The 23,695-nt window shown below is 36.4% G+C and overlaps 2 protein-coding genes across 2 annotated transcripts in view; one reads left to right on the top strand and one right to left on the bottom strand.

Moving 5' to 3' along the window:
- LOC146002912 (katanin p60 ATPase-containing subunit A-like 2) overlaps positions 1–3,463 on the bottom strand; it is a 49,955-nt gene extending 46,492 nt beyond the window's left edge. The window contains exon 1 of the mRNA XM_083141013.1: positions 3,320–3,463. Within this exon, the coding sequence (XP_082997139.1) occupies positions 3,320–3,373 (54 nt within the window). The 5' untranslated portion in view covers positions 3,374–3,463. The remainder of the gene's footprint in view (positions 1–3,319) is intronic.
- Positions 3,464–3,802: 339 nt separating this feature from the next.
- On the top strand, positions 3,803–17,828 carry mRpS34 (mitochondrial ribosomal protein S34). Its single transcript, XM_083141375.1, has 3 exons — positions 3,803–4,048; positions 9,624–9,833; positions 17,449–17,828. Exons 1-3 carry the CDS (start codon positions 3,857–3,859, stop codon positions 17,641–17,643), a joined length of 597 nt encoding a protein of 198 aa, XP_082997501.1. The 5' UTR covers positions 3,803–3,856; the 3' UTR covers positions 17,644–17,828.
- The last annotated feature ends 5,867 nt before the right edge of the window (positions 17,829–23,695 follow it).

Raw genomic sequence — 23,695 nt, 5'->3', positions numbered from 1 at the left:
CGAATCAGCCGAAAATGTCGACAGAATCTGTAGATGCAGCTGAAGTAAAGAAAAAAAGTTATGTCACGAAGTATCCAGAAGACGATTTTTTTAGTTTGATTTTAAGCCCACTTTTATGCTCAGATGGGCTAATCGGGACTAAACCTACAGTTTAACGTGTAGTCCGAACCAGTGTGCATTGTGCTTCCAGCAGAAGAGGGGGGAGTCCAACACATGGCGTCTATCCATTGGGGAAAAAATATACAGAAAGAACTCGCACCAAACGTGTCATTTTATCATCACAGAAGATGAGTCCATTTTAAGAGGGTGATTGCCTGAGACAAATTGAGACTTTCGGAAAATAACGTCATTGTTCACGGAATTAGCTGCCTTGATCCACTAATGAAACGCTGTGAAATTGAAACTACCACCTCAACTTTCTAAGAGGCACGAGCTAATGAAACTCCATTTTTGGAAGAGTAAGTCGTGGTTGATTTGTTTTATTTTAAGTCATTTCAATTGTGATCAGATGAAAGTAACGAAGGGGCGAAAACAAATACATTCTGACCCTCAAAATATAAACCCTCATAAATTATCACTTTGACAGTAGTTCCAGGCTCCAGAGACTAGTTGCCCTGAAAGAATAAAGTTTCCAGGGAATGCTGCACAAGTTGACATTCTAGTGTATTCGAAATGGTCACGCCATACAACCCAAGTCATCTACAAAAATAGATGAATTATTGCTGTTACGGTGATCAACTTGGATGAATTCCTTGTGTCCTAAATCATTTTGTTACCTCAAAAAATATGTTCATGTAACCATACGTGTGTTGCTTCTCCCGCATTAGTAACATGAGAGTTCAGAAAACGAATAGCAACTTAGCTAATAATCTCTTCAATTCTGAACAGATTTTTCAATCTTACTTGTTTATTACTTGTGAGTGATATTTTGTCAAAATAGCCTTTCATTAGCCTAGGAATACTTCATGGAAAATGAACAAAGAATTGGTTTTCCGTGTGTGTTTTAAAACATTCCTAATAAGACGTTCATTTTAATCCAAACATGCAGTGGCGGCGATTAGGAGGAGCGGGAAGTGGGGGATGCAGTTCCCCCGTCACATTTTGCCACTTTTTGCACCCGCAGTATGGACTCTTTATGGTAAGCCTTTTCTACCAAGAAAAAGTATATTGTCCCTGCCCCTCAAATGTTGGCACCCAATCGCCGCTACTACAAACATTCAGATAGATTTGTCAGTTGTGCAAACCTTGTACGCTAAGAAAAGTGATCCCCAAAGGAGTAAGAAAACTCTTCCAGTCAAAAACTCATACAATGAAAATAATATGCTCAGGAACATGTCTTCAATTATGAGAAACTTCACGATTCTCTACCATCGCACTTTATATCACTGTCGCTCCGGCTCCCGTGGCGGAGTTGTTAGCACATCGCACTACGATGCCAGGGGTCCTGGGTTCGAATCGCGGCCTGGGCTGGATGTTTGTGAGTGAGTGTCCATTCATCAATTTCATCATGTCATCACTCATCCCCCACACCCCCTATACGCCTTCATGGCGTGGTGCTAAGCACAGGGGAACACTTTACCTTTACCATCACTCATCCCCATCTTCGCAAATTAGCCAAAAGTGGAACAAAAAGCGAAGTAAAATAAAGCAAATCAATCAACCAATCAAATCAATCTATCACTGTAGCCGAATACATAAAATCAAGTATGTGCCTTGTATTTGCAACACAAGCTTAAACCTAATTCGCATTTATTTCACTGTATTAACATCCATGAAATAATGTGGTTAGAATGTATGGCTGCACATGCTACACCCTTCCTTGAAATAATTGTGTCCATCAGAGACAAAGTGAAAGAAAATGGAACAAGATTAGAAAAGAATAAAGAGGAAAACAGGATAAGGAAAGGGAAAAGAAGTAAGAGGAGAATCGGGAGTGTAAGAGAGAGGGGGATACATTACGTCTTATACTGCCCACCCTAATCTAACAATATGGCACTTCTGCCCACCCAGTCAAAAATTTCTGGCGCCGTCCCTGCTCCAAGGTATGTGTTAACAGAGATAAATAGAAATCAAACCATGAAGAAAAAAAAATGCCTGCATACCATGATGAAATCAGAACTTGATTTAACCATAGAAAATGGTAGACACGGTCAGACTACTAAAATCAGTAGAAAGCATGATTGATTGATTTGGTGTTTTAAGTCCACTTTATGCACAGTAAGGCTAATCGGGACAGGACCTACAGCTTAAAAAAGTGGGATCCAAAACCACTATGTGCTTCCACCGGGTATCGAACCCGGGATCCCTTGATTACAAGGCGACGAGGCTACCACTGCACCATCAGGGAGGCAGCATGAGCACTGCAATTCAGCTACTGGAAACACTGACGCAATTGGGCTACCAAAAACAGGAGAAAACATTAGCAGTACAGTTCATGAACTGAAACAGTAGACAGAATTTTCAGCAGGAAATTTGAAAGAACAAACAATAGAGCAATAATGAAGGAAATCTGAGGGCTGCAGCAATGCCAGATCACAAAAACACAGGCAGTTGTATACAAATATGCCATTGATAGCACTGAGTGTGTACTAAGCTCCGCATTTACATATTAACTACTAAGGTGCAAAAGTAATCTTTCTAGGTCTTTTACTTTTAACCACTGTTATTTTTTAAAAGTATTTACCTATGTTTCGGAGGCTGAATCTGCCTCCGTCTTCAGGGTAGCGTGTAGTCTGATGGATCACATAAATGGTTGCCTAGGAGGATTATTCTTGGTGGCCTAGGCTCCACCGCGTCTGTCGGTCACAAGGACCTCTATATACAAAAAATTTCCACATAAGATTATAAGTGGCCCAGGCTCCACTTTGTCAGATGACCACGTCAAGGCTTTGTGTGCATGCAGTCCGGGGCGGTCCAGTCCCCGGAGATCAAGGTGGAAACCTAACGGTGCCACACAAAGTCTTGACCGTGACCTCGACGTGGTCATCTGACAAAGTGGAGCCTGGGCCACTTATAATCTTACCTGGCAATTTTTTGTATATAGATGTCCTTGTGACCGACAGACGCGGTGGAGCCTAGGCCACCAAGAATAATCCTCCTAGGCAACCATTTATGCCTGAAGACGGAGGAAGATTCATCCTCCGAAACGTAGGTAAATACTTTTAAAAATAATAGTGGTTAAAAGTCCAAAAACTAGAATGAATAAATCACCACTGACTAGCTACAAAGAAGAAAAGTAATCTTATTTTCAGCCCACTGAAATATTTCAATATGTTTTGTTTTTATAGCGGCGAATGCCTTTTTACCTCCGCAAACTCACCAGTTCACGAGCTTGACATGATCCATGAATACTGCTGTAGCTCATTTCATTCATTTTGGGAGTAATATTCAATGTGGTCAACAAAATGTATTCCTCGCGTAACTGCGTGGAGAAAGTACGAATAACGCATTGTATTAATCCAGGTCTACCGTTGCCATGGCAACAACGGCGGAAGTGACGTTTACTTTACCAGCGTATTCCAGGCCAGCTTCTTGTCTGTGTCTTGATCAGATAATCAACGGGTTTTTCCATAGGTTTTTCTGAACCTATGAATAAATGACTTAAAGCTCAACGACACGGTAGCTCGAACAAGCTAAATATTGTATGTTTATGCACAAAGTGCACTAACTAATCTGGGTGAGATACTTTCCATCGTGTTGCATTTCAAGGTGAACATGTGTAATTGCTCCTTGTAACGTCATTACTAGCTCAAATTTCCGATGGACGACGTCATGATTGTTTCCTTCCAGTTCTGAGTCTGTGGTGAGACAGAACTCCGTACACCTGAACGAGGAATATTGGTGCGACTATTTAAAAATGCCGATAAAATACATAGGAAGAACAACTAATTTTGAAGGAAAAACTTTATGGGAGATTGTTGGCAATTTAAAACATTTTGGCGTTGGACGAATAATTGTTAGACATACTCAACAACGATATCCTGAACCAACTTTCATGAAGATAGTAAAAGTTGAACCGGACATGGAACCAGAAGTGGTCTCGATGGACGTAAGTAAATTTCTCGTATCGGACAAACGCCTGAAATTTGCTACTTCATGTAATTTGAATGCATTGAGAAACATTGCTGAAGGTGGCATTTCGTTTATTTCACGGAAATAAGCTTTATTTGCGACATATCAAGTAAGTTTTCTTCGTTTCTTTTTGCCTTCAGTAACATGCAAAATAGCAGTCACAGTTCACTACCGTACTCGGCATGCAGTGTTTCCACCCCCACTGCACCCAAAAATACCTACGTAGCCCCACAAACCATTTGCAGAAACGTACCTTCTTCAGTTACAAAAACACGTGTTTGGAAACACTGACCAGGATTACGTCATCACAGGCTACATCCACCTGGAAGTAAATGGATGCAAGAGCTTTCGTGCATCGGTCACACATTTATATCGAAAAATGGTAAAATTTCAGTAACCACCAGACGTCTCTAATTCCCTTATTTTCTTATTTTTCACATTGATACTTAACGTATTCTGCATTCCTAAGGATTCTTGAAGTTGGCATTTCGTTTTTTCCGCTCAAATAATCTCAATTTTAGACATATCGAGTATTTTTTTATGTTCGCTTTCGCTTGCGTTACACGCAATATGGCAGAGAAATCTTGACTAACGTTGTCAATGTTCAGTGATTATGCAGTGCTGCAACCTCCTTCATCGAAAAATACCTAGTTTCGTGTTACTGATTTTGTATTTTTTTTCCAGGTTCGAAAACCCCACGAACCATGCACAGAAAGCCCCACGAACCATTACCATGAACCCCATGAACCATTCATAAATAGCCCCACGAACCATGCACGGATAGCTCCACAAACCATTCACGGATAGCCCCACAAACCATTCATAAATAGCCCCACGAACCATTTCCGGTAAGGTTAGGTTAGGAAGGATCACGTATAGGTTACAATAGTTAAAAATTGGTTTCGAAAAAAATATGCGTAGCCGCACACACCATTCTCGCATAGCCCCATGAACCATTGACACGTAGCCCCACAAACCATTTGTGGAAACGTACCTTCTTCAGTTACAAGAACACGTGTTTGGAAACACTGACCGGGATTACGTCATCACACACAGGCTACATCCACCTGGAAGTATATGGATGCAAGAACTTTCGTGCATCGGTCACACATTTATATCGAAAAATAGATGATTTACCGGCAAAATTCAATGAACCATTCGAGAAAACACTTCCCCGAACTTCCACAATTATAAATAAACTGCATTCAGTAAGTAATTTCTCCTGTAAAATTGAAGAAATATTTTTTCTTGTATGTACGCATTGCTTGCATGATAGAATTATTTTCCTGTAGTTTACGGTTATTACAAGCATAAGAAAACAGTTCTTTCTTTGTGACGTTTCAGGAGAACACCCGCTCCTTTCATCAGACATTTATTTTCATAAGAAAGAACTGTTTTCTTATGCTTGTAATAACCGTAAACTACAGGAAAATAATTGAAGAAATATGTTTTGCGTATACGAAAATTTTACTGTTCCTAATTCGCTTTCATTACACACAATATGGCAGGCAAATCTTGACTCACGTTGCCTATTGTCAGCTGATATACAGTGTTTCCAACTTATTAACAAAGAAACATGTAGTGATCAATTCCTGTAGGTCACGTTTAAAATGCCTGGATGTTTTTTTTTTTTTTTACAGGTGTTTAAAATATTTCTAAAATTGAATACTTTATGGATGAAGCCATTTTGTTCCTCACTTAAAACACACAGCAAAATGTGCACATTGTTGTTAATGTCAATATTTAGTTGCATTCTTGATAAAATCTTAAAATGTCATATTTAAGGAAAAAAACAGAGTAGCTACTTAGTTGGACCTGGCAACTGTGGATTGGTTGAAGCATCTCGAACAGCCTACATGCAAGATATAAGACTAATATAAATAAGTATTTTAAGAAGTTAGTCAAGCATTTACTTTATAACAGGAACACAGTCCATCCTTGGATGATTAACAGATTCCTTCCTAATCATTATTCTTAGAAAGTAAGTCTTCTTGGTATTATGTTTTAAACTTTTTATTTGTTTAAAACATTTTTTTTGTTCTTGTTGAAAACAGTTAATGCATGTTTAAAACAAAAGAACTATTTGTTTTGTTTCCCCTTTAAAAAAAACACAAATTTTGCCAACCCTGTGTTAATGTAGTCTACTGTAAATGTAAACTTGCACAAAGACTTTTATTTTTGGCCCCAATTTTGATATAGTAGTCGTTTTTTACACAAATCGAATTCTATACACAGTTAAAAAGTTTCGACCAAAGTATTATTTATAGTAAAATGATTTGCATGAGCATCCTAGTTTTGCAGAGAACACCCGTTCTTGATTTACAGTGATCTCAGAAATTCTTTTCTATCAGATTTTTGTGCGAGGCCCAAAGGGGATTTCACGCTTGAGGCCAACTATTAGAACAATAAACCTGACCCACGCGGACCCCTATATCGAAGTGGTTAGCACATTAGGTAACAGTTTACTATCCTTCGGACACCTATAACTTCTTAGTTTCGTCAATTTTTGACATTCATACTTACCTATCTGCTTCGCGGAACATTCCATGAATGGTTTTTGGAGCTATCCGTCCTGGAATCTGTGGGAAATTTAAACTAAAAGATTATTTTCGTTAGAAATTTTTGAGTCCAAATTTCCCACCGATTCTGGGCTCCACCCCTGGGGTAATTGACCTACTGCCCCCCAACCGCTAACGTGGCCCCACCCCTGCTCCCTCCGGCTCCCCGGCTTTCTCTATAGACTCCCTGTTAAAGGCATCTTAGAAATTGGCCGGAGTCACCTGCCCCCAAATGAGCCCCAAACTTTTAAATTTGGAGAAATCCGTTTCCAGGATACGGAAAACTTACCTGAATTTCACACAAAACACCTTCCCGATGTTAGACAATACTACAGGAACTTATTACGGTAAGTAGTTTCTTCTGTAGAAATCTGTCCGAAGTATAGTAAACTATGTGCTATGATGCCAGGAGTCCCGGCTTCGAATTCTGGCCCAGGCATGGATGTTTGTGAGTGTCCATTCATCAATTTCATCGTATCATCAATCATCCCCATCTTTGCAAAGATCACCTTGCGTGGCGTAAGGCCGTAGCAGTGAAGGGAGATTATGTTGAAAAATAACATGTATAGAGGATACATACAATATTCTGTAGCAATATCATTAACGTCAATTAAATATTAGCTGAGAAAATAAATGTGGGGCATTATTTTTTGAGCTCTCCTTGTACTTTGGACAATTATGTATAAGAGTTGTGACTCCCCCCCCCTCCGACCGGTCCTTCCTTCTCGCTTCCCATGTAGCAGATGATGACGTACAAAATGAAAATCACTAAGCTGAAGAAGTATGTGTAAACGCAATAGAACCATGTTAAAAGAGTACGTGTACAATGATTAGTTCAGAATTAAATAACCAGAACTTGTTCTTCCCATCTCTCTTTCCCTCTTGAGAAAATATAGAGGGCCACCTCATCTTTGAAAAGCTATATTTGTCATATACTAATTTTATAATTGTTTAAGAATTGTACCATGGCCAGTAAAATTAAAGTTGGGATAATGTAGTGAATAAGAAAGTCGGCTGGTTTGTTCTGTCAGATGTATTTCACACTCTAAATTGAATTACGCCTGCTTTAGACTGAAACATTTACCGTAGCCTTTTTTCTAGTATAAATGCTTTCAAAAATATTGTAGCAGACAATACTGTACTAGGAACATTCTAACGGAATCCTGTAACATTCCGGTTAGCATTTACAATTGCGATGTGAAACTTGCAGAGAATGTTAGATAATTCATACAGCTCGAGAGGCATACCAGGTGAGTCAGGGTCCGGTGTTTTGCACCTTATAACTTTCAGTAGGAAATGTTATTTTATTTATTTTATTTTAATTTATTAAAACACAACAGGCGCATGCCCTATTACAGTCTTCAATATGGGATAACACCATTACATAAACAAGAACATAACTAAGAAAATTAACAAGAAATATGAATGATGCAATATACATTTTACTTTTAAGAATAATTGTGAGAAATTAACTATTAGATTATAGAAGCAAAGGGAACACAGAGACAAAACAACAATAAATGACGCTAAACTATTGGATATAACCTTACAAGCTGAATGAAAACCAAAATTCAATGAACAAAACAAAACATACAGAAATTCAGCAAAAAGATCTAATGTTACAATTACATTTAAATAGGTCTACGCTTGGATTATTCTTAGAAACTAAATTAAATAACTTGCACATTCTCCTCATGGGTTCAGCTTCGGTCATTTTGGGTCTTCCAAGGGGGATTTGAAAGAGATCAGTTCTGGGCCTTAACATACAGTTTGGCACATTTAAATTCGACAACAGATTAAAATAATCTATTTTACCATTGATAAGCTTGGAGAGAAAAGTTATTTGACTTGTTTGCCTCCTTTCGTCGAGTGACGGAATATTAAAGATTTCGCGTAATATGTTGCCAGGAGTGAGTTTTGGATATGTACCATCAAGTTTAAATAGATATCTGAGAAATTTATTTTGAAGCTTTTCTAATTTTTCGATATCTTTCTTGAGTTGCGGATTCCAAACAAGAGAAGCATATTCGAGTTTAGATCTGACGAGCGTATAATACAGCAAGAGAAATGTTTCCTTTTTTCTAAATTGATTACCCATTCTCATTACAAATCCCAAATTTCTGTGAGCTTCGCTTAAAATGCGGGCAATATGTGATTGGAATGTTAACTTTTGGTCAAAAGTAACCCCTAGGTCGGTAACGATATTCTCACTTTGTACTAACACATTAGAAATAGTGTATGAATGTTGAATAGGGTGTCTGTTGTGGGTGAATGATACAAGTTTACATTTCTTTAGGTTTAGGCTGACTTTATTAATTTCACACCACTGAAGCAAGTTATTCAGCTCTTCATGTAATATTGTACAGTCATCAGCATTTTCGATATTTTTATATATTTTAACATCATCAGCAAAGATTAATGTCTCAAGATTTTTTGAGTAGTTCAGGCAAATCGTTTATAAAAATTAAATATAGCAAGGGACCTAGGTTCAACCCCTGTGGGACTCCTGAACTGGCCACGTATTCGGTTGATCTGCAGCCTTGATACACGACATATTGTCGGTGGTTCTGCAGGTAGGAAGAAAGAAAAGTTATAAGTGGAGGAGAAAGGCTATTGTTGGCTAATTTTTGTATTAATATATTGTGGTGAACTGTGTCGAATGCCTTTGAAAAGTCTGTATATAAAACGTCAACTTGCCCTTTATTAGCTATACTGGGTGCAATGTAAGTTATCGGCTTTGTGAAGTCATACATGTTTACATCTCACTCGGCTGCCATTGCATCTGCACTCGTATCCTAGAGCTCACTTCTGATTGATTATGCTATGAAAATAGCAACGATTCTATCCTTCAGAAATGCCATAAGATTTTTCACTTTACATGGGGGGCATAAATGTTAAGGAAAATGCTTTCATCTCAAGGGGGGCCTTGTGTTATTTTGGCATCTGACTTAACCAACCTTACCCTAATCTTAACTTGTCAATTCTTTATTTCAGAGGTTTCGGAAAGTTCATGTATGGGTTGAAAGAGTGTTTCGAGGAAGAAAGCAACCAAGTTTAACTCAAATTTTCAGAGTATCATATAAACCAGATTATAAGCTTATACCTAAAGAGGAGGAAGCAGCTATTTGTAGGCTTCATGAGGTTAAACCAATGGAAAAGGAAAGGATTCTTCCTCCAACAATTGAATTTCCTCCATTACTTAAGGTTTGTGAAAAAAAATTGTTTCTTTTACATGTATGATACATTCTGTTGTGATCTACTCTATGAGGGAAGTCAGTAAATAGGTCACAAACTGATGTGGGAAAATAATAGCGAGTAGTTTCTGAAGGTGTCATTAGGTGGCAGCACTTCAGCTTGATGATATTCATTCTGCAGTCGCTAGATAGCAGACACACGCATAGGCAGCTCAGTTTAAAAATGGCGCCTGTGCTCGAGGACTGGCGTGGAGATGGTATGGGTGGAGAAGATGATTCGAGCTGACAGCTGACTGACGATAGACAGCATAGCAACTGCAATAGGGTGTTCTCATGGTTTAGCCTACAGCATAGTGCACGATCGTTTGAATTTCCGAAAAGTGTGCACGGTGGTGGCAAACATTTCACGGATGATGAAGATGTTGAATGTGAGGTGCGACTGTGGCTGGGACAGGAGACCTAAAACTTTTATGCAGCCGGTTTTGGGACTGGTAAAGCATTGGGTTAAGTGTATCAATGTTGGTGGAGATTATGTTGAAATGAAAATGGTTTTCAAGTCAGTATCTCACTTAGTATTTTTTTTAATAAACGTTTGTGACCTGCTTATTGACTTCTTATAGCTGCTCGTGCCTGTATATGTATTCAATGTTACCGATACTTCACTAAGAGAGAAGAGAATAAAACAATAAATATGGTACTTCACTCCAGGTCATGGCTAGAGACATAAGTTGGTGATTAGGAATTTTCAGTTCATAAGTAAAGGTAATATTAGTGCTATTTTGGCCAGGTCTGATAGCTATTGCCATATTGTTTATCTTTTTTCCCATGATTACACTACATTTAATTACTATGTTTTGCCCTGACCACTGCAAAATAATATAGTATGGTTATTTTAAGTGTTTCTAAAAATGTTTCTGCAATGTTTAACCCTGGCTTCCCAGAGCTTTTTGAAGTCAAGCTAACACACACAACTTTACATAACTAAAGGTATTTTCTACTGTTATGGCAGCCGATCCTAATGCTGGCAAGGAAAGTGGGGAGCGGGGAAGCGACCAATCCAGTGCGATGAGAAACGCAGCAGCCAGTAGAACGAGCTAGATGTAGTACTTCTTACCGCCACCGCTGTGTTCTGGCTGGTCTGCGGTGTAATCCCCACTTCTCTTGCCAGAATTGATTGATTTGTTGTTTTAAGTCCACTTTATGCACAGGATGGCTAATCGGGACTGGACCTACAGTTTAAAGTGGGATCCGAACCACTTGTGCCTCCACCGGGTATCGACGATACCACTGCGCCATCGGGGAGGCCTTCTCTTGCCAGAACAAGGACCGGCCATCGTAAGAGTGGAAAAGACCTATAGTCACTCTCAGTAATGAGAAGTAGCTAGCTACATTTCTTCTCAGCGTTTTGAGGTAAATTTTGTATTTTTAGTGGAAATATCCATTAGCCTATCAAATAATTATTTTATCTTAATTGCGGATATCTGGATATTCAGAAAGTCTGGATATCCATCATGTTCATGACAATTATCATCCTTGAAAGAGTAAAAGAAATCACCATTCACATGTTTTTCATTTAAAATACTGCCTTCATATTAGTCTTTTAAAAATAAAATAATTATTATCAATGAAGATATGTTTAATACACATAAATTATTCGAACAAATTACATTTGTTTATTGTCGGAATCATTAACTTGGTAGCATCCTAATTGTAATACTCAGATATGAAAATCGAATTGATATGTCACTTATATAGGCATGTTACAAACACTACAGTAAAAATAAGTCACAGAGGTAACACTGCTATGAATATACGTATATTGAATGACTGGTATCATGATAACAAATAATGTACTCTATTATCTAGTAAGTACAATTACTAAGGACTTCTTTTGAATATCCATATGGCTGTTTATTGTTTCAAGCAAAAGTAGCGAGTAGCAGACGGGAGTAGCGTAGCGAGCTACTTTTTAGTAAACGTAGCTGTAGCGAAGCTACATTCTTGGAAGAGTAGCTGTAGCGAAGGTACTTTTAAAATGTATCGGTCTGATCACTGGTCAGTCTTTTCTTAGAACTGCCCACTCCCAAATGGTGATCTGTGGTGCAGTGCACAGCATGCTACGATGCCAAGCATCCTGGGTTCAAATACCAGCCTGGGCATGGGTGTTCTTTGCGAGTGTAACTTCATCAGTTTTATATAATCACTAGAGGAACATGTTTATGGTAGATGAAAAAGCAAAATTTCGGTTTCAAAAGCTATAAATAAAATTCAATTTTGCTGTTAAAGCGGTGAAAAAGCAGTATAGAAAATGGTTTTAAAAATATGAATATAATCCCAAATTTGATTTAAAAACTGCACTTACCACACAAAATAAACATATCCCTAGTAATAGCATATTTATGTGGTAACCAGAGTGTTAAGTGTATTCCTGTATAAAGTGGTCCATTTTTTCTTCTCAAATATTTACAGCAGAATTAATCAATTTCCGTGAATTGCATAATTCACAGGATAATTCTGACTTCGGAAAGTGTCTAGTCGGTGAATAAACTCTAAATTCCGTGTTTAAGAGTCTATTTCGGATTTTGCAGTTCATTTCGCATTATTTCGTGACAAAACAGGGTGGGAAAATGCACCCCACACCTTTCAGAAACATTAAAAATTAACACTACAATGTGTTATGTCACATTTCGTGTTTTCGTCAAAAACTAAATATGCATGCCTCTAATAATCACTCATCCTCATCTTCGTGATAGCCAAAAGTGAAGTAAAATTAACCAAATTTTGACATTGTTGGTCAGGCAAGATGGGTTGATTTAAATCAGGTTAATCTAAATCAAGATTTAAATCAGGTGATCTTTTAAAAAAAATACTGATTTAAATCACTTTAAACAAATAATTTATAGAATAATGTACAGAAGAATTTTGTATATATGAGAATCACTTTTGGTGAAAGTACATTAATCTTGTAATCGTTTAATGGTGTTTATTATGCTCTAAGAGAAGAAAAGAAAGGAAACAAAATGTATGTACTGACTCGCGTAAGGCCACGTCTTGTACGCTCGCATGTGTGACCTTCGGCCACGTTGTGGTCGCAATCATGTTATAGATGGGGTTCTTCGTAGATCTTAATGACTTTGAAAATGTCTGCATGTTGTATTGGATGATGGGGAACATATGTATAAGTTTGAAAAGTTTAGAAAGTAACTTTATGTGTGTATTGGCTCTAATAAGGTACAAATATTCAAACTATTATTGTCTATTTTCTTAATAATGAACTAAGTAAGTAATAACCGTTTCAAGATAATTAGTTGGATGTTTTGCATTTACGAATTAAATTCCGACACTAAATTGAAAAATGTTATATTTACTTCTTTTGTCATTTTCACATTTTTGAACGTAATTGGATAATAACTGTTTTCCGTCATTCCCCTCTTTTACCTACCTTGCCTCTGTAATAAATTCTGATGCTCGCATTTTGAAATTCGAAGAGTCTAGCATAATTCCCTTACAGTAGTTTTCGGGGTGAAAATAAACATTCTTTAAGTTCCCTAGCAACGTCCGTTTCCATGGACAACAACAGGCACGGCAAGCTCTAAGGAATTGCATGTCATTATACCCCCTAAACATTTAGTTAAAACAAGCACGATGTAGATATTTACGCATTGAGTATAACAATATATACGGAATTGTATCTGGGCTGAAACTCCTTATTATGTAGATGTCACCCTTGTTTCAGGCACCTTTTCAAAGTCATGAGTTCATTCATCTGTGTGATATTGATCTGAGAAATATAATGTTGAGAAATATAATGTATCTCGACAATTAAGAATTGAAGGAAACAATGTGTGCAAAAGAAATGCCCGTGGCAACGGTTGCTAAGGACGTGAAAAAAGGGCATTTTCACCCTTAACGAAGGGCCGATTGAGCGATTTTTGAATTTTCTCGGCCTTTTGGGATGATTTCATGGGGGGTTGTAATCGGGCATTTTTCGCCTCCTTCATGGAGAACATTTATGTCAGTGAGTCGGTGGGATTGGGGCTATATATATATTGGATTGGATGTGGTGAAGCTCATGCAAATGTAATATGCAGGGTGGGAAATAACCTTTTGCTAGGGGTCCACAGTAAAAAGTAACAACAATTAAGAAATTATGGTAATACCAAATGTTTACTGCAATAATTGTGGTTACAAAAACAAAATTAAAAGTTAGTATGTCCGCCGTTTGCTTCTCTCACAGCACGAAGACGATCAGGGTAGGAGCTCAGAAGATTCGCAAACAGTCCGTATTTCATTCCATGTCACGGAGGACTTGTTCCAGATGTGCAAGGAGTGTTGGTCGGGAATAGCGGTCCGGTCCGCGTTCCACTATCATCAAGGACTCAACTGCATCCTTCAGAATAGCCCCAAAGTGCTCTGAAGCATTCAGGTCCGGTGATGCACCCGGCCATTCAGAACTGCTGAAGAAGTCAATGCCACTTTGCCGAAGAAGGACTTGGTTTTAGCATTTGTCTTGCAGCAAGGTGCTTTGTCGTGAACTAACTTTTAATTTTGTTTTTGTAACCACATTTGTCGTAGTAAACATTTGGTATTACCATAATTTCTTAATTGTTGTTACTTTTTCCTGCAGACCCCTAGCAAAAGGTTATTTCTCACCCTGTATAAACTGTAAATGCCCTTAATTTTTTATATATAAGATTCAATCATTTTTATAGGCAAAAATAGCAAACATTCGTGTAGAATAATATAGAAAATACTTAAATAATTAAACCGTAAATAATGTCATTATTATTATTAAACTGTAAATGAACATGACAGCTGATATTTTGCAAATTATCATTAAAATAATTGCCAAAATTCAGCTACAAAGACTATAATAAATATTTTTAAGTTGCAATTATATAGTACATGTTTTATTTTCAGTACAAGAAAATTTACAGAAATTATTATAGTTTCATTAACACACACAACAAACATTTCCATAGTATGTTCATATATACAGTATGTGAAACAGCAAAATGTATATTTACACATTTTTTTATTTGCTTTAATCAAACTGTTCAAATATTTTACCAGGTGGTTTACCAGAAAAAGCCTTTCTATAGAAACATATATACCGGATTTGCATACAGTTTAGGCCAAATTATTGGACTCATTAGTTGAAAAAATGAAACACAGATAAAACTCACTTTATGTAGAGAAATTTGACAGATTTAATTTTTTTATGTATTATCATACACACTCCCAAGTACTGTCAGTACTTCGTATGACCACCTTTGGCTCTTTTTGAGCCCATTTTTATCACTGCTTCTGTACAATTCCTTTATCACTCTTATTTCTAACCACGTCGTTTATGAAATTGCATGTTTCTCCAGAGATACAAATAAAGAACAAACACCCTTACAAGAATCAGAATTAAAATTATTTACTCTGTTATAACCAAACAAATAGCATAAATAACATAGTAAACAATGTACGTATTGTTCCAGGTATTTTTGCGAATGTGCAAAGAATAGTTTTGCCACCTGTTCTTGGGACACAGTAAAAGAAAGTATTGTGGGAAACAAGATTACATCGATGCGGACAAACAGTTTAATCCCATAAGAAGTTATAATTTTTACGATGAGTCCAATAATTTGGCCAATACTGTATATGGTGCAAAAGAACATACAAGCAAATTTTTAATGTGTGTTTTTAATAAAAATCATAATTTTTCTCCACCCTGTGTGCAGGTATTTCAATGCAACAAATAGGAATTACTATGGACTTTACTACAAAGAAAATGTTTAGATTTAACTTCTCAGATTTTACTATGTATTGGGTATTCACTGATGTAGTTTAAGCAATTTAACTATGGCTCAGAATTAAATACAGTAAAAACTGCATATCCCGGAACCTCTATAAGAAGAAACCCTGTAAATACGGAAAAAAGTCCCCTGAACGGACCAATCTTATACCTAAAAATGACCTGCTTAAAGTGGAAACGTCCTTAACGCAGAAACGGAACACCATTTAAAGACCAAATAGATGTTTTTAATCTCTGTAAGACCGAAATTTCTTCCATTATTTTTTTCGTTTGCAAGAAAACAATGCAATGCTCTGAGTGGAACACGCCTCTGTTGCCACTCACTTATCGGTAACATTGTCGATATGAAAGAATCATAGCTGTTATGATTCCATTTCTTTCTTTCATCTCTTACCCTCTTTCTTCACCTTTCTTTGTCTATTTCTCCTGTGTTCTTTCGTCATCTTTCTATTTTTCTTGTTATCTCTGTTTCTTTTTTTCTTCACTTTTATCTCAATCTTTTTTCACCTCTCTTATTCCACCTTTCAATCTTTATTTTTTCCTCTATGCACATCGCACTATGATGCAAGGGATCTCGGGTTCGAATCCTGGCATGGGCATGGATGTTCGTGAGTGTCCATTTTACTTCGCTTTTTGTGCCACTTTTGGCTAATTTGGGGATGAGTGATGATATGATGAAATTGATTAATGTTTCGCATTATTATTCATGTACGTACATGCATTAGTACTCTACATTATAAGTAATGCGAAATGTAAATCTGTCTTTCCATTATTTCCTGCAGCGCTCTATGCTGTATTTAAAGTCAACCCTGTATAAGAAGGAAAAGTGTTAAGATGGAAAATTTTGCTCGGAACCATCATGTACCGGGATAGACAGGTTTTACTGTATATGGTTTATTTTGATTGATGCAATCGCTATTAATGTAAAAAAAAATAAGCAAAGATTCTTCTAGGCCATTTACATACATCATATTTTGTTGTTTGCCTATATGTGGCTTATACAGTATATTTGAATTGTATGTGAATTTACTAGGTCGTACATTTATTTCTAACTTTGTTGCAGTATGTAGGTTTTAACATGTTTACAATATCTTGTCAACCAAGTTGTTCTTAAAGGTTCGCATAACCACTTTTTATGAATGCAAATAATATACATTTATTTAAAGTGGTTTTAGAAATATGAGAAAAATATTTAATAAAATAAAGAACCACTTGTCAACTTTGTTTTTAACTTTTTGCTGTCAATCATGGCATATGTTGTGGTTGACAGCTTGTATTACTATGCTTGGGAGTGTTTAAATTTGTGATGGGAAAGATCATCAGTCTAGGATTGACATTCAATATACCCATTGCCAATTCAAATTTAAGCAGATTCAGGGATGATATATTGAGGTTTCACTTTACATTTTTGTAAAGAAATGATAGCAGAAACATGCGATTTTTGCCCCTTTTTTCTTTTAATTTGGAGTCCGTGTTAGCAGAATATGTTAACATAGTATTGTAGCTGTGAACCCAGGTTCGTATTCATTGATGTTGTCCTTAAATATTTTTCAACTCATCATTCATCTTCATTATCATGATAATCCTAGAGAGGTACAGTTCACAGAAAAGATAATAGGAGGCAAATTTTCCATAATTACATTGTGGAAAACTGACTGAATGAAAAGGGTGATGCACAATTTGCCTATTGTAGATTAGGCACACACACGAGATTTACTATGTAGAAACTTGCAGCGAAAGTTTCTACACAATTTGTCTACTATTACTTTTGCCTTTGGATGTACAAGAGTCATGCAAATATAAATATATTTAATTTCTTCAGGAAATGATAATGAGAGAACAAGCTGCCAGAGGAACTCCAGTGGATGAGAAAGAAGTTCGTCTTCCTGTCTTCTATAGGGATAAAAAACATAAAAAATCGAGAAAGGCAAAGGATGAAGAAACGCCTAATGTTGAAATACCTTCCAGACTTGGCACTCCTGTTAGCCCAAGACTTTATGAAAATGTGCTTCAGTGATGCGTGAACAGTACATAGTGTATACATTAGGAAGAACATAATAGTGACATTTATTTCTAAAAGGTTTATATTAAACCTGGTAATTTGTGAAACACTGTACTTAGGGTAAACACAGTGAAAAATAAATTTGTGTATGTTTCACTTAACATTTACTTCATTGTTGTCAGTGATGACATAACAGTTTTGCAGATTATATTTTCAACAACATTTTTTCCTAACTAAAGTCACTTACTTTTTAATTAGAACCAGTTATCCACACCATAAGAATCAGCAGTTGTATTTGTGATGCACTGCTGCTCAGTTTTATTTTTTCTATCAATTTCCTGGTAGAATTTTTATCTAACAGGAGAATTTTAATGTTTTTTAACCCTTAAGTACTATGTACAGTCTCACAGACCTTGCTGAATTCATCTTTTATTTCTTGCACCCCTCCAACTACAAGTGAACCCTTATTCATACATTTCAGATGAGGTGTTATCAAGGTCATGAGGTCTGGCCTTTGTTTTTTCAAATTTTATTGAATTATAGTTTAGGTGAGTGGTCTGGCAGATGTACCATAATAGTTATGTGTGTTTTTTGTTACGTTGTGGTTCAAATGGCTCGTAACTCATTTTCAATTTCAGCAAAGGATTACATATTACTCTGATCTGCCCTTCTGACAACATAAGAATGTAGGCACTTTAAGAATTTGGAATTAAAAAAATAAAGGAGCCATTATTGCAATTTTGGCTTGGCGACAGTACAGCAAGTTCCGAGGATGGTGGCAGTGGCCACTGAAATTAATCAAAAAAGAAAAAACAGCTTTGCGGATAAAAGTGAGTACTAGTTTCCCTGTATTTAAGTCTTTGGGTATTGTTAAAAAGTACTCTTAACTGTCCATGTATAAATTTCTTCCTGTAATGACAGCAAATGCTACAACCACAATTAAGTTGGTCCAAATATCTTCCCACACAGTAATGTTGACTGTTCATAAACTTTCAGGACTGCAAATGTGGTTGTTTTCTTAAATTCAGCCACTTGTTCTAGACTTGTGTCACTGCTTGACAACTGTACATATTGACCGTGTTCCCCTACTTATCTTATGAAAATTTCTAACAAATGTGTCAACTTGTCGGGCACACACAGGTTCAAAATCATTGAAACATGTCACTGATAAAAGATGATAATAGAGTGTAAATAAATGACTTCAAATTTATAATATGGGTCATGTCCAGAAAGTATTACCCTTTCTTCAAAGAATGAAAGAAGTTAGTTGAACAAAACCTTTTTACTCTGAAAGTACAAACCTTTCTACCACCAGTCCAGTGAAACAATGATATTGGAAGTTGAAGGGAAGACAAGCAATCCTCCATGATGAACAACATCGTGGCTGTGCGACTGCCATTACAGATAAATTGCTGCGTAATGTGGATAAAGGCATGCAGCACTATCAGCATTTCACTAATTATGAGCTCAATGCAGATTTTTCAGTCATACAATTTATAATGTACGACATCATTACCAGTGATCGTAACTATCAAAAGGTGGGTGACAGGGAGGAAAGCTCTTGGGTGACAACGAAGAGTTCCAGTAAAGGGTAACTGCATCTCCCAATGAACTTGCGACAGAAGTGTATGAGGAGGGTATAGAACATTTATCTCCTGATACAATAAGTGTTTCAATGCAACGGGTGCATATGCAGGAAAATAGCTCAAAGTATGTTTCAGGGATTACCAAATGGGAACTACTTTCTGGACATGCCTCGTATTTATGTACTAATTCTGAGTTCATAATTTTTGCATTTTCTTTCAAATAAATTATGTAAATGGTTTACTAACTGAAACCTGTTGGTATCAGTGACTCCATAAATGAGCAGGAACACAGAGGGAGGGTTTTGATACGTTCGTACACATAGAGGTGCTAACTGTGCCAGTGACCATTATTTAGTAATTGCTAAATTAAGAGAAAGACTCACAGTGATAAATCATAAGCAACAAAATCTAAAAGTTATAAAATTTGATACAGAAAAATTTGCTGATGAAAGAATTAAGAAAGATTATCAAATTAAACTGTCAAATAGATTTGATGTTTTGCAGGATTTAAATGATAATGAAAATATAAATGAAACAGACGTAAATAAGAAATTATTGGGAGCACATACGTAATGCAATAGAATCAGCAGCTAAAGAAAGTATAGGATACCATAAACCAAGAAAAAGTAAGCCATGGTTTGATAATGAATGTCATAATCTAATAGAAATAAGAAATCAGGCTAGACTTAAGTGGTTAAATAACTGATGATACAAATCTAAGCAATTATAATAGAATAAAGCGAGAAGTTAACTGCACGTTTAGAAGTAAAAAAAGAGATTACTTGATAAGCAAAATTAACGAAATTGAAACAAACAGCAAAAACAAAAATATCAAGAGATTTATATTAAGGTGTAAATTAATTTAGAAAGGGGTGGCAACCTAAAGTAAGCCTGATAAAAGATAAAAGACAGTGATTTTCTAGCTGACGCAAGTGATATTCTAAATAGATGGAAGAACTACTTTAATGACCTTTTAAATGTTCATGTAGGAGATAAATCAGAAGTAAATGAAGTCCACACAGCAGAACCTAACTTGACTGAAGTAAAGATGCTATTAAAAGGCTAAAGAATAATAAAAAGCACCTGGCATTGATTTAATACCAGCTGAGTTAATTAAATATGGTGGAAATTCGTTAATATGTCAAATTCATAAATTAATTTGTTTAATATGGAATAAAGAAGAAATCCCTCAACAGTGGAAAGAATCCATAATTGTTCCTGTGTTTAAAAAGGTGATAAAATGAACTGCAATAATTACCGTGGAATTTCTCTACTCTCAACAACATATAAAATAGTATCTAACATTATTTTAACAAGACTAACCCCATATGCTAATGAAATTATAGGTGATTATCAATGTAGATTTAAACGTAACAGATCAACTACAGATCAAATTTTTCACATCAGACTGACACTTGAAAAAAAGTGGGAATATAATCAAAATGTCCATCAGCTATTCATTGATTTCAAAAAAGCATATGATTCGGTCAAAAGAGATAAATTATATAATATATTAGTAGAGTTTGGAATACCTAAGAAGCTTGTTAGTATGATAAAAATATGCACCAGTGAAATAGAAATTAAATTCGTGTGGGTATTAATATGTCTGACAAATTTACAATTCATGATGGGATAAAACAAGGAGATGCATTATCTCCATTGCTCTTTAATTTTGCCTTAGAATGTTCTGTTAGGAAGGTAAAATAAACTAAAGGAGGACTAAAATTGTTGTTAGCATATGCAGATGATGTAGACTTATTAGGGGATGATATAAATACAATTAAGAATAATGCTAAAATATTTTTGAAAACTGCTAAAGAGATAGGTTTGGAAGTCAACAACAGGCCGAAACCAAGTGTTAGGTAATAATCAAAATCTAATTATTGATAACAACTCGTTTGAACCAGTTTCCAAATTTAAATACTTAGGAGTAATACTAACAAATGAAAATTATATTAAAGAGGAAATAAAAAGTAAGCTTAATTCAGGAAATGCATGTTACTTCTCTCTTCATAAATTTTTGTCTTCTCGTTTAATATCTAAGAAACTAAAACTTAAAATAAACAACACCGTAATTTTGCCTGTAGTATTATATGGGTGTGAAACTTGGTCCTTACATTGAAAGAGGAACATAAATTGAGAGTATTTGAAAATAAGATCCTTAGAAGAATATTTGGACCTAAATGGGATGAGGAGACAGGTGAGTGAGTGGAGAAGGTTACATAATTTAGAACTACATAATTTGTATTCATGTCCAGATATTATTAGAATAATTAAATCAAGAAGACTTAGGTGGGCAGGCCATGTGGCACGAATGGGAGAGGAAAGAGGAGTTTACAGGATTCTTGTGGGGAAACCTGATGGTAAGAGACCTGTAGGAAGGCCAAGACGAAGATGGAGGGACAACGTTGAGATGGACCTAAAGGAAATCGGTAGGGATGGAAAAGAGTATATAGATCTTGCTCAAGATAGGGACAGATGGAAGGCCTGTGTTGCTTCAGCCATGAACCTTCGGGTTTAGGAAGGCTAGAGAGTTAGTTAGTTTTTCAGGCAGGCAGATGATTTCGTAGCAAGTTTGGCGACTCCTGATTGGCAAATTACTTACTATCAAACGACCAGTGGCCCATTGATTTGAGAACACACCGTAATAAAGTAATTGCGATCTAACCGAACTAGAAAATGTACTTGAACATTGTACTTGCCCCAATGGAAGTTCCATAATGGAAAATGGATATTTTACTTTTTAAGTACTACAAAAATCTAGGGGGGCTACTGGGGAGGTTGAGGCCTGGTTTGTAGCGCTGTCCCTGCACCTGATTTGACACCCATAAACTTAATTCTGTGGCAGTATCCTGAGGGATACTGGACGAATTTAAGGAGAACATTAATAACGAAATCACCGGTATTGACAACAGCATACTCCAATGAATGGCCAGAAACATGGAACATGCTTCCGACTGTGCTTTCAGGAGGAAGGGGCATTTTCAGCATGTAATGTAAAGGTTACTAAACTTGCATATTATATCTACATTACATTTCAGATGTAGTAACTTATTTCTAGCTTTATACTTGTTCACATACATTGACAATGAAATATGTGTGTGTAATATCAATCACCCTGTAGAAAAATATTGAATTTCAATTAAACCTAGTGGACTTGGATATATCTTATTTCTTTCTTACCCCATGCTCATTTTCCAATGCCACGATAACACATACAGGAATCTGGAAGTAGGACCTCACACCTCTGCTACTTTTGGAGATGATGTAATCTGCACCATGCTCTGCCTGACTTTAACCCCCTTCCTACCCATACCCGTTTATTAAGAGGCACCCAGTCCACATTATGCAAGGAGAAGGTTTGAAAAATACCCTTCGGAAAACACCCATGCTTGGAATTGAACCCAGCTCTCCCCACATAGTTGTTATACTATATGCCAAGCAGCTTCAGATTCAAAATGATCATCAACACTCCATATCAAGTTGGATGAAAGAGTTAATGTAGAGGGTATTCCCAGAATTACTGGCTACATGACCAAATGCTTCCCTCACCTCATACAAATAGTTAATAAGTTTTACTATAAATGCACCACAATCACATAATTGCATTGATTATAACTCCTCAAATCAATAGGGTTTTATTGATTTAATCCAGTGGACAAACAGCTGACTAAATTTATGTTCATCGGGTTGCACTAAGTACAATTTTGAATGCTATTTCCACTCTCTTTTGGCGTTGACCTGATTGGTGAACAATGACGTTGAGATCCAAACAAGTTACACCATGAAGCTTTTCAATCATACTGATGAGTTGTTTTCTAAATTCAAGCCCAAATTCTAATTCCACCCTTCTTTCAACACTTTTTTAGTACTGACAAAGCAATTTGCTCAGCTGAGAGATTTTCATTTCTTGCAAGTACTAAAGCAAACAACTTCGAAACAGTATCAGCTTTGCTTCACTTAACCTGTTGGGCTTGTAGCAAAAAACTACAGGTTCACATACAGTATGGACACTTCTGGGTTCTAACAAACCCACTGACTTTCAATGGAATCATTACAACTGGGAAGTGGCCATGACTGTAGCCTAACTTAAGTTGACTGGGAGGAAATAAATGGAAGATTGAAGCTATTGGCTGTTGGGAACACAATCACATTTACCTTAGCATTTCCCTGACCAATTTTCATTTTTGTTGCTTTCCAGATTGGGAACACACTGACTTACCCCAAATTACTAGTAACCAATGGGAATTTATATTCATAGTACAGTGGAATGCATAAGTATTACAAAGCAAATTTTCCATTCCCATGTTTATTCTATTTCTTTTGAAAGAATTGAAACAAAATGTCAAGCAAGCTTCTGCCAAACATCTGCACTAGCAACTTTAAAAATTTCATTCCTGAAAAACATGCAAGATGCAAGAGAAAATTAATGAAAGTAGCCCTGGACAATTTTCTGGGAAATATTTGTGCATCCCACTGTA

This window comes from Lepisma saccharinum, chromosome 19, assembly GCF_977018435.1.
Source record: "Lepisma saccharinum chromosome 19, izLepSacc3.1, whole genome shotgun sequence".
Classification (NCBI taxonomy): domain Eukaryota; kingdom Metazoa; phylum Arthropoda; class Insecta; order Zygentoma; family Lepismatidae; genus Lepisma; species Lepisma saccharinum.
This window is presented reverse-complemented; position numbering and strand designations above follow the sequence as displayed.

Excerpts from the sequence above, each read along its gene's own strand:
- mRpS34 (XM_083141375.1), top strand. The coding sequence starts at position 3,857 with ATGCCGATAAAATACATAGGAAGAACAACTAATTTTGAAGGAAAAACT. Across the intron at positions 4,049-9,623 it reads CAGAAGTGGTCTCGATGGAC|AGGTTTCGGAAAGTTCATGT; the intron begins GTAAGTAAATTT and ends TCTTTATTTCAG. Across the intron at positions 9,834-17,448 it reads AATTTCCTCCATTACTTAAG|GAAATGATAATGAGAGAACA; the intron begins GTTTGTGAAAAA and ends TAATTTCTTCAG.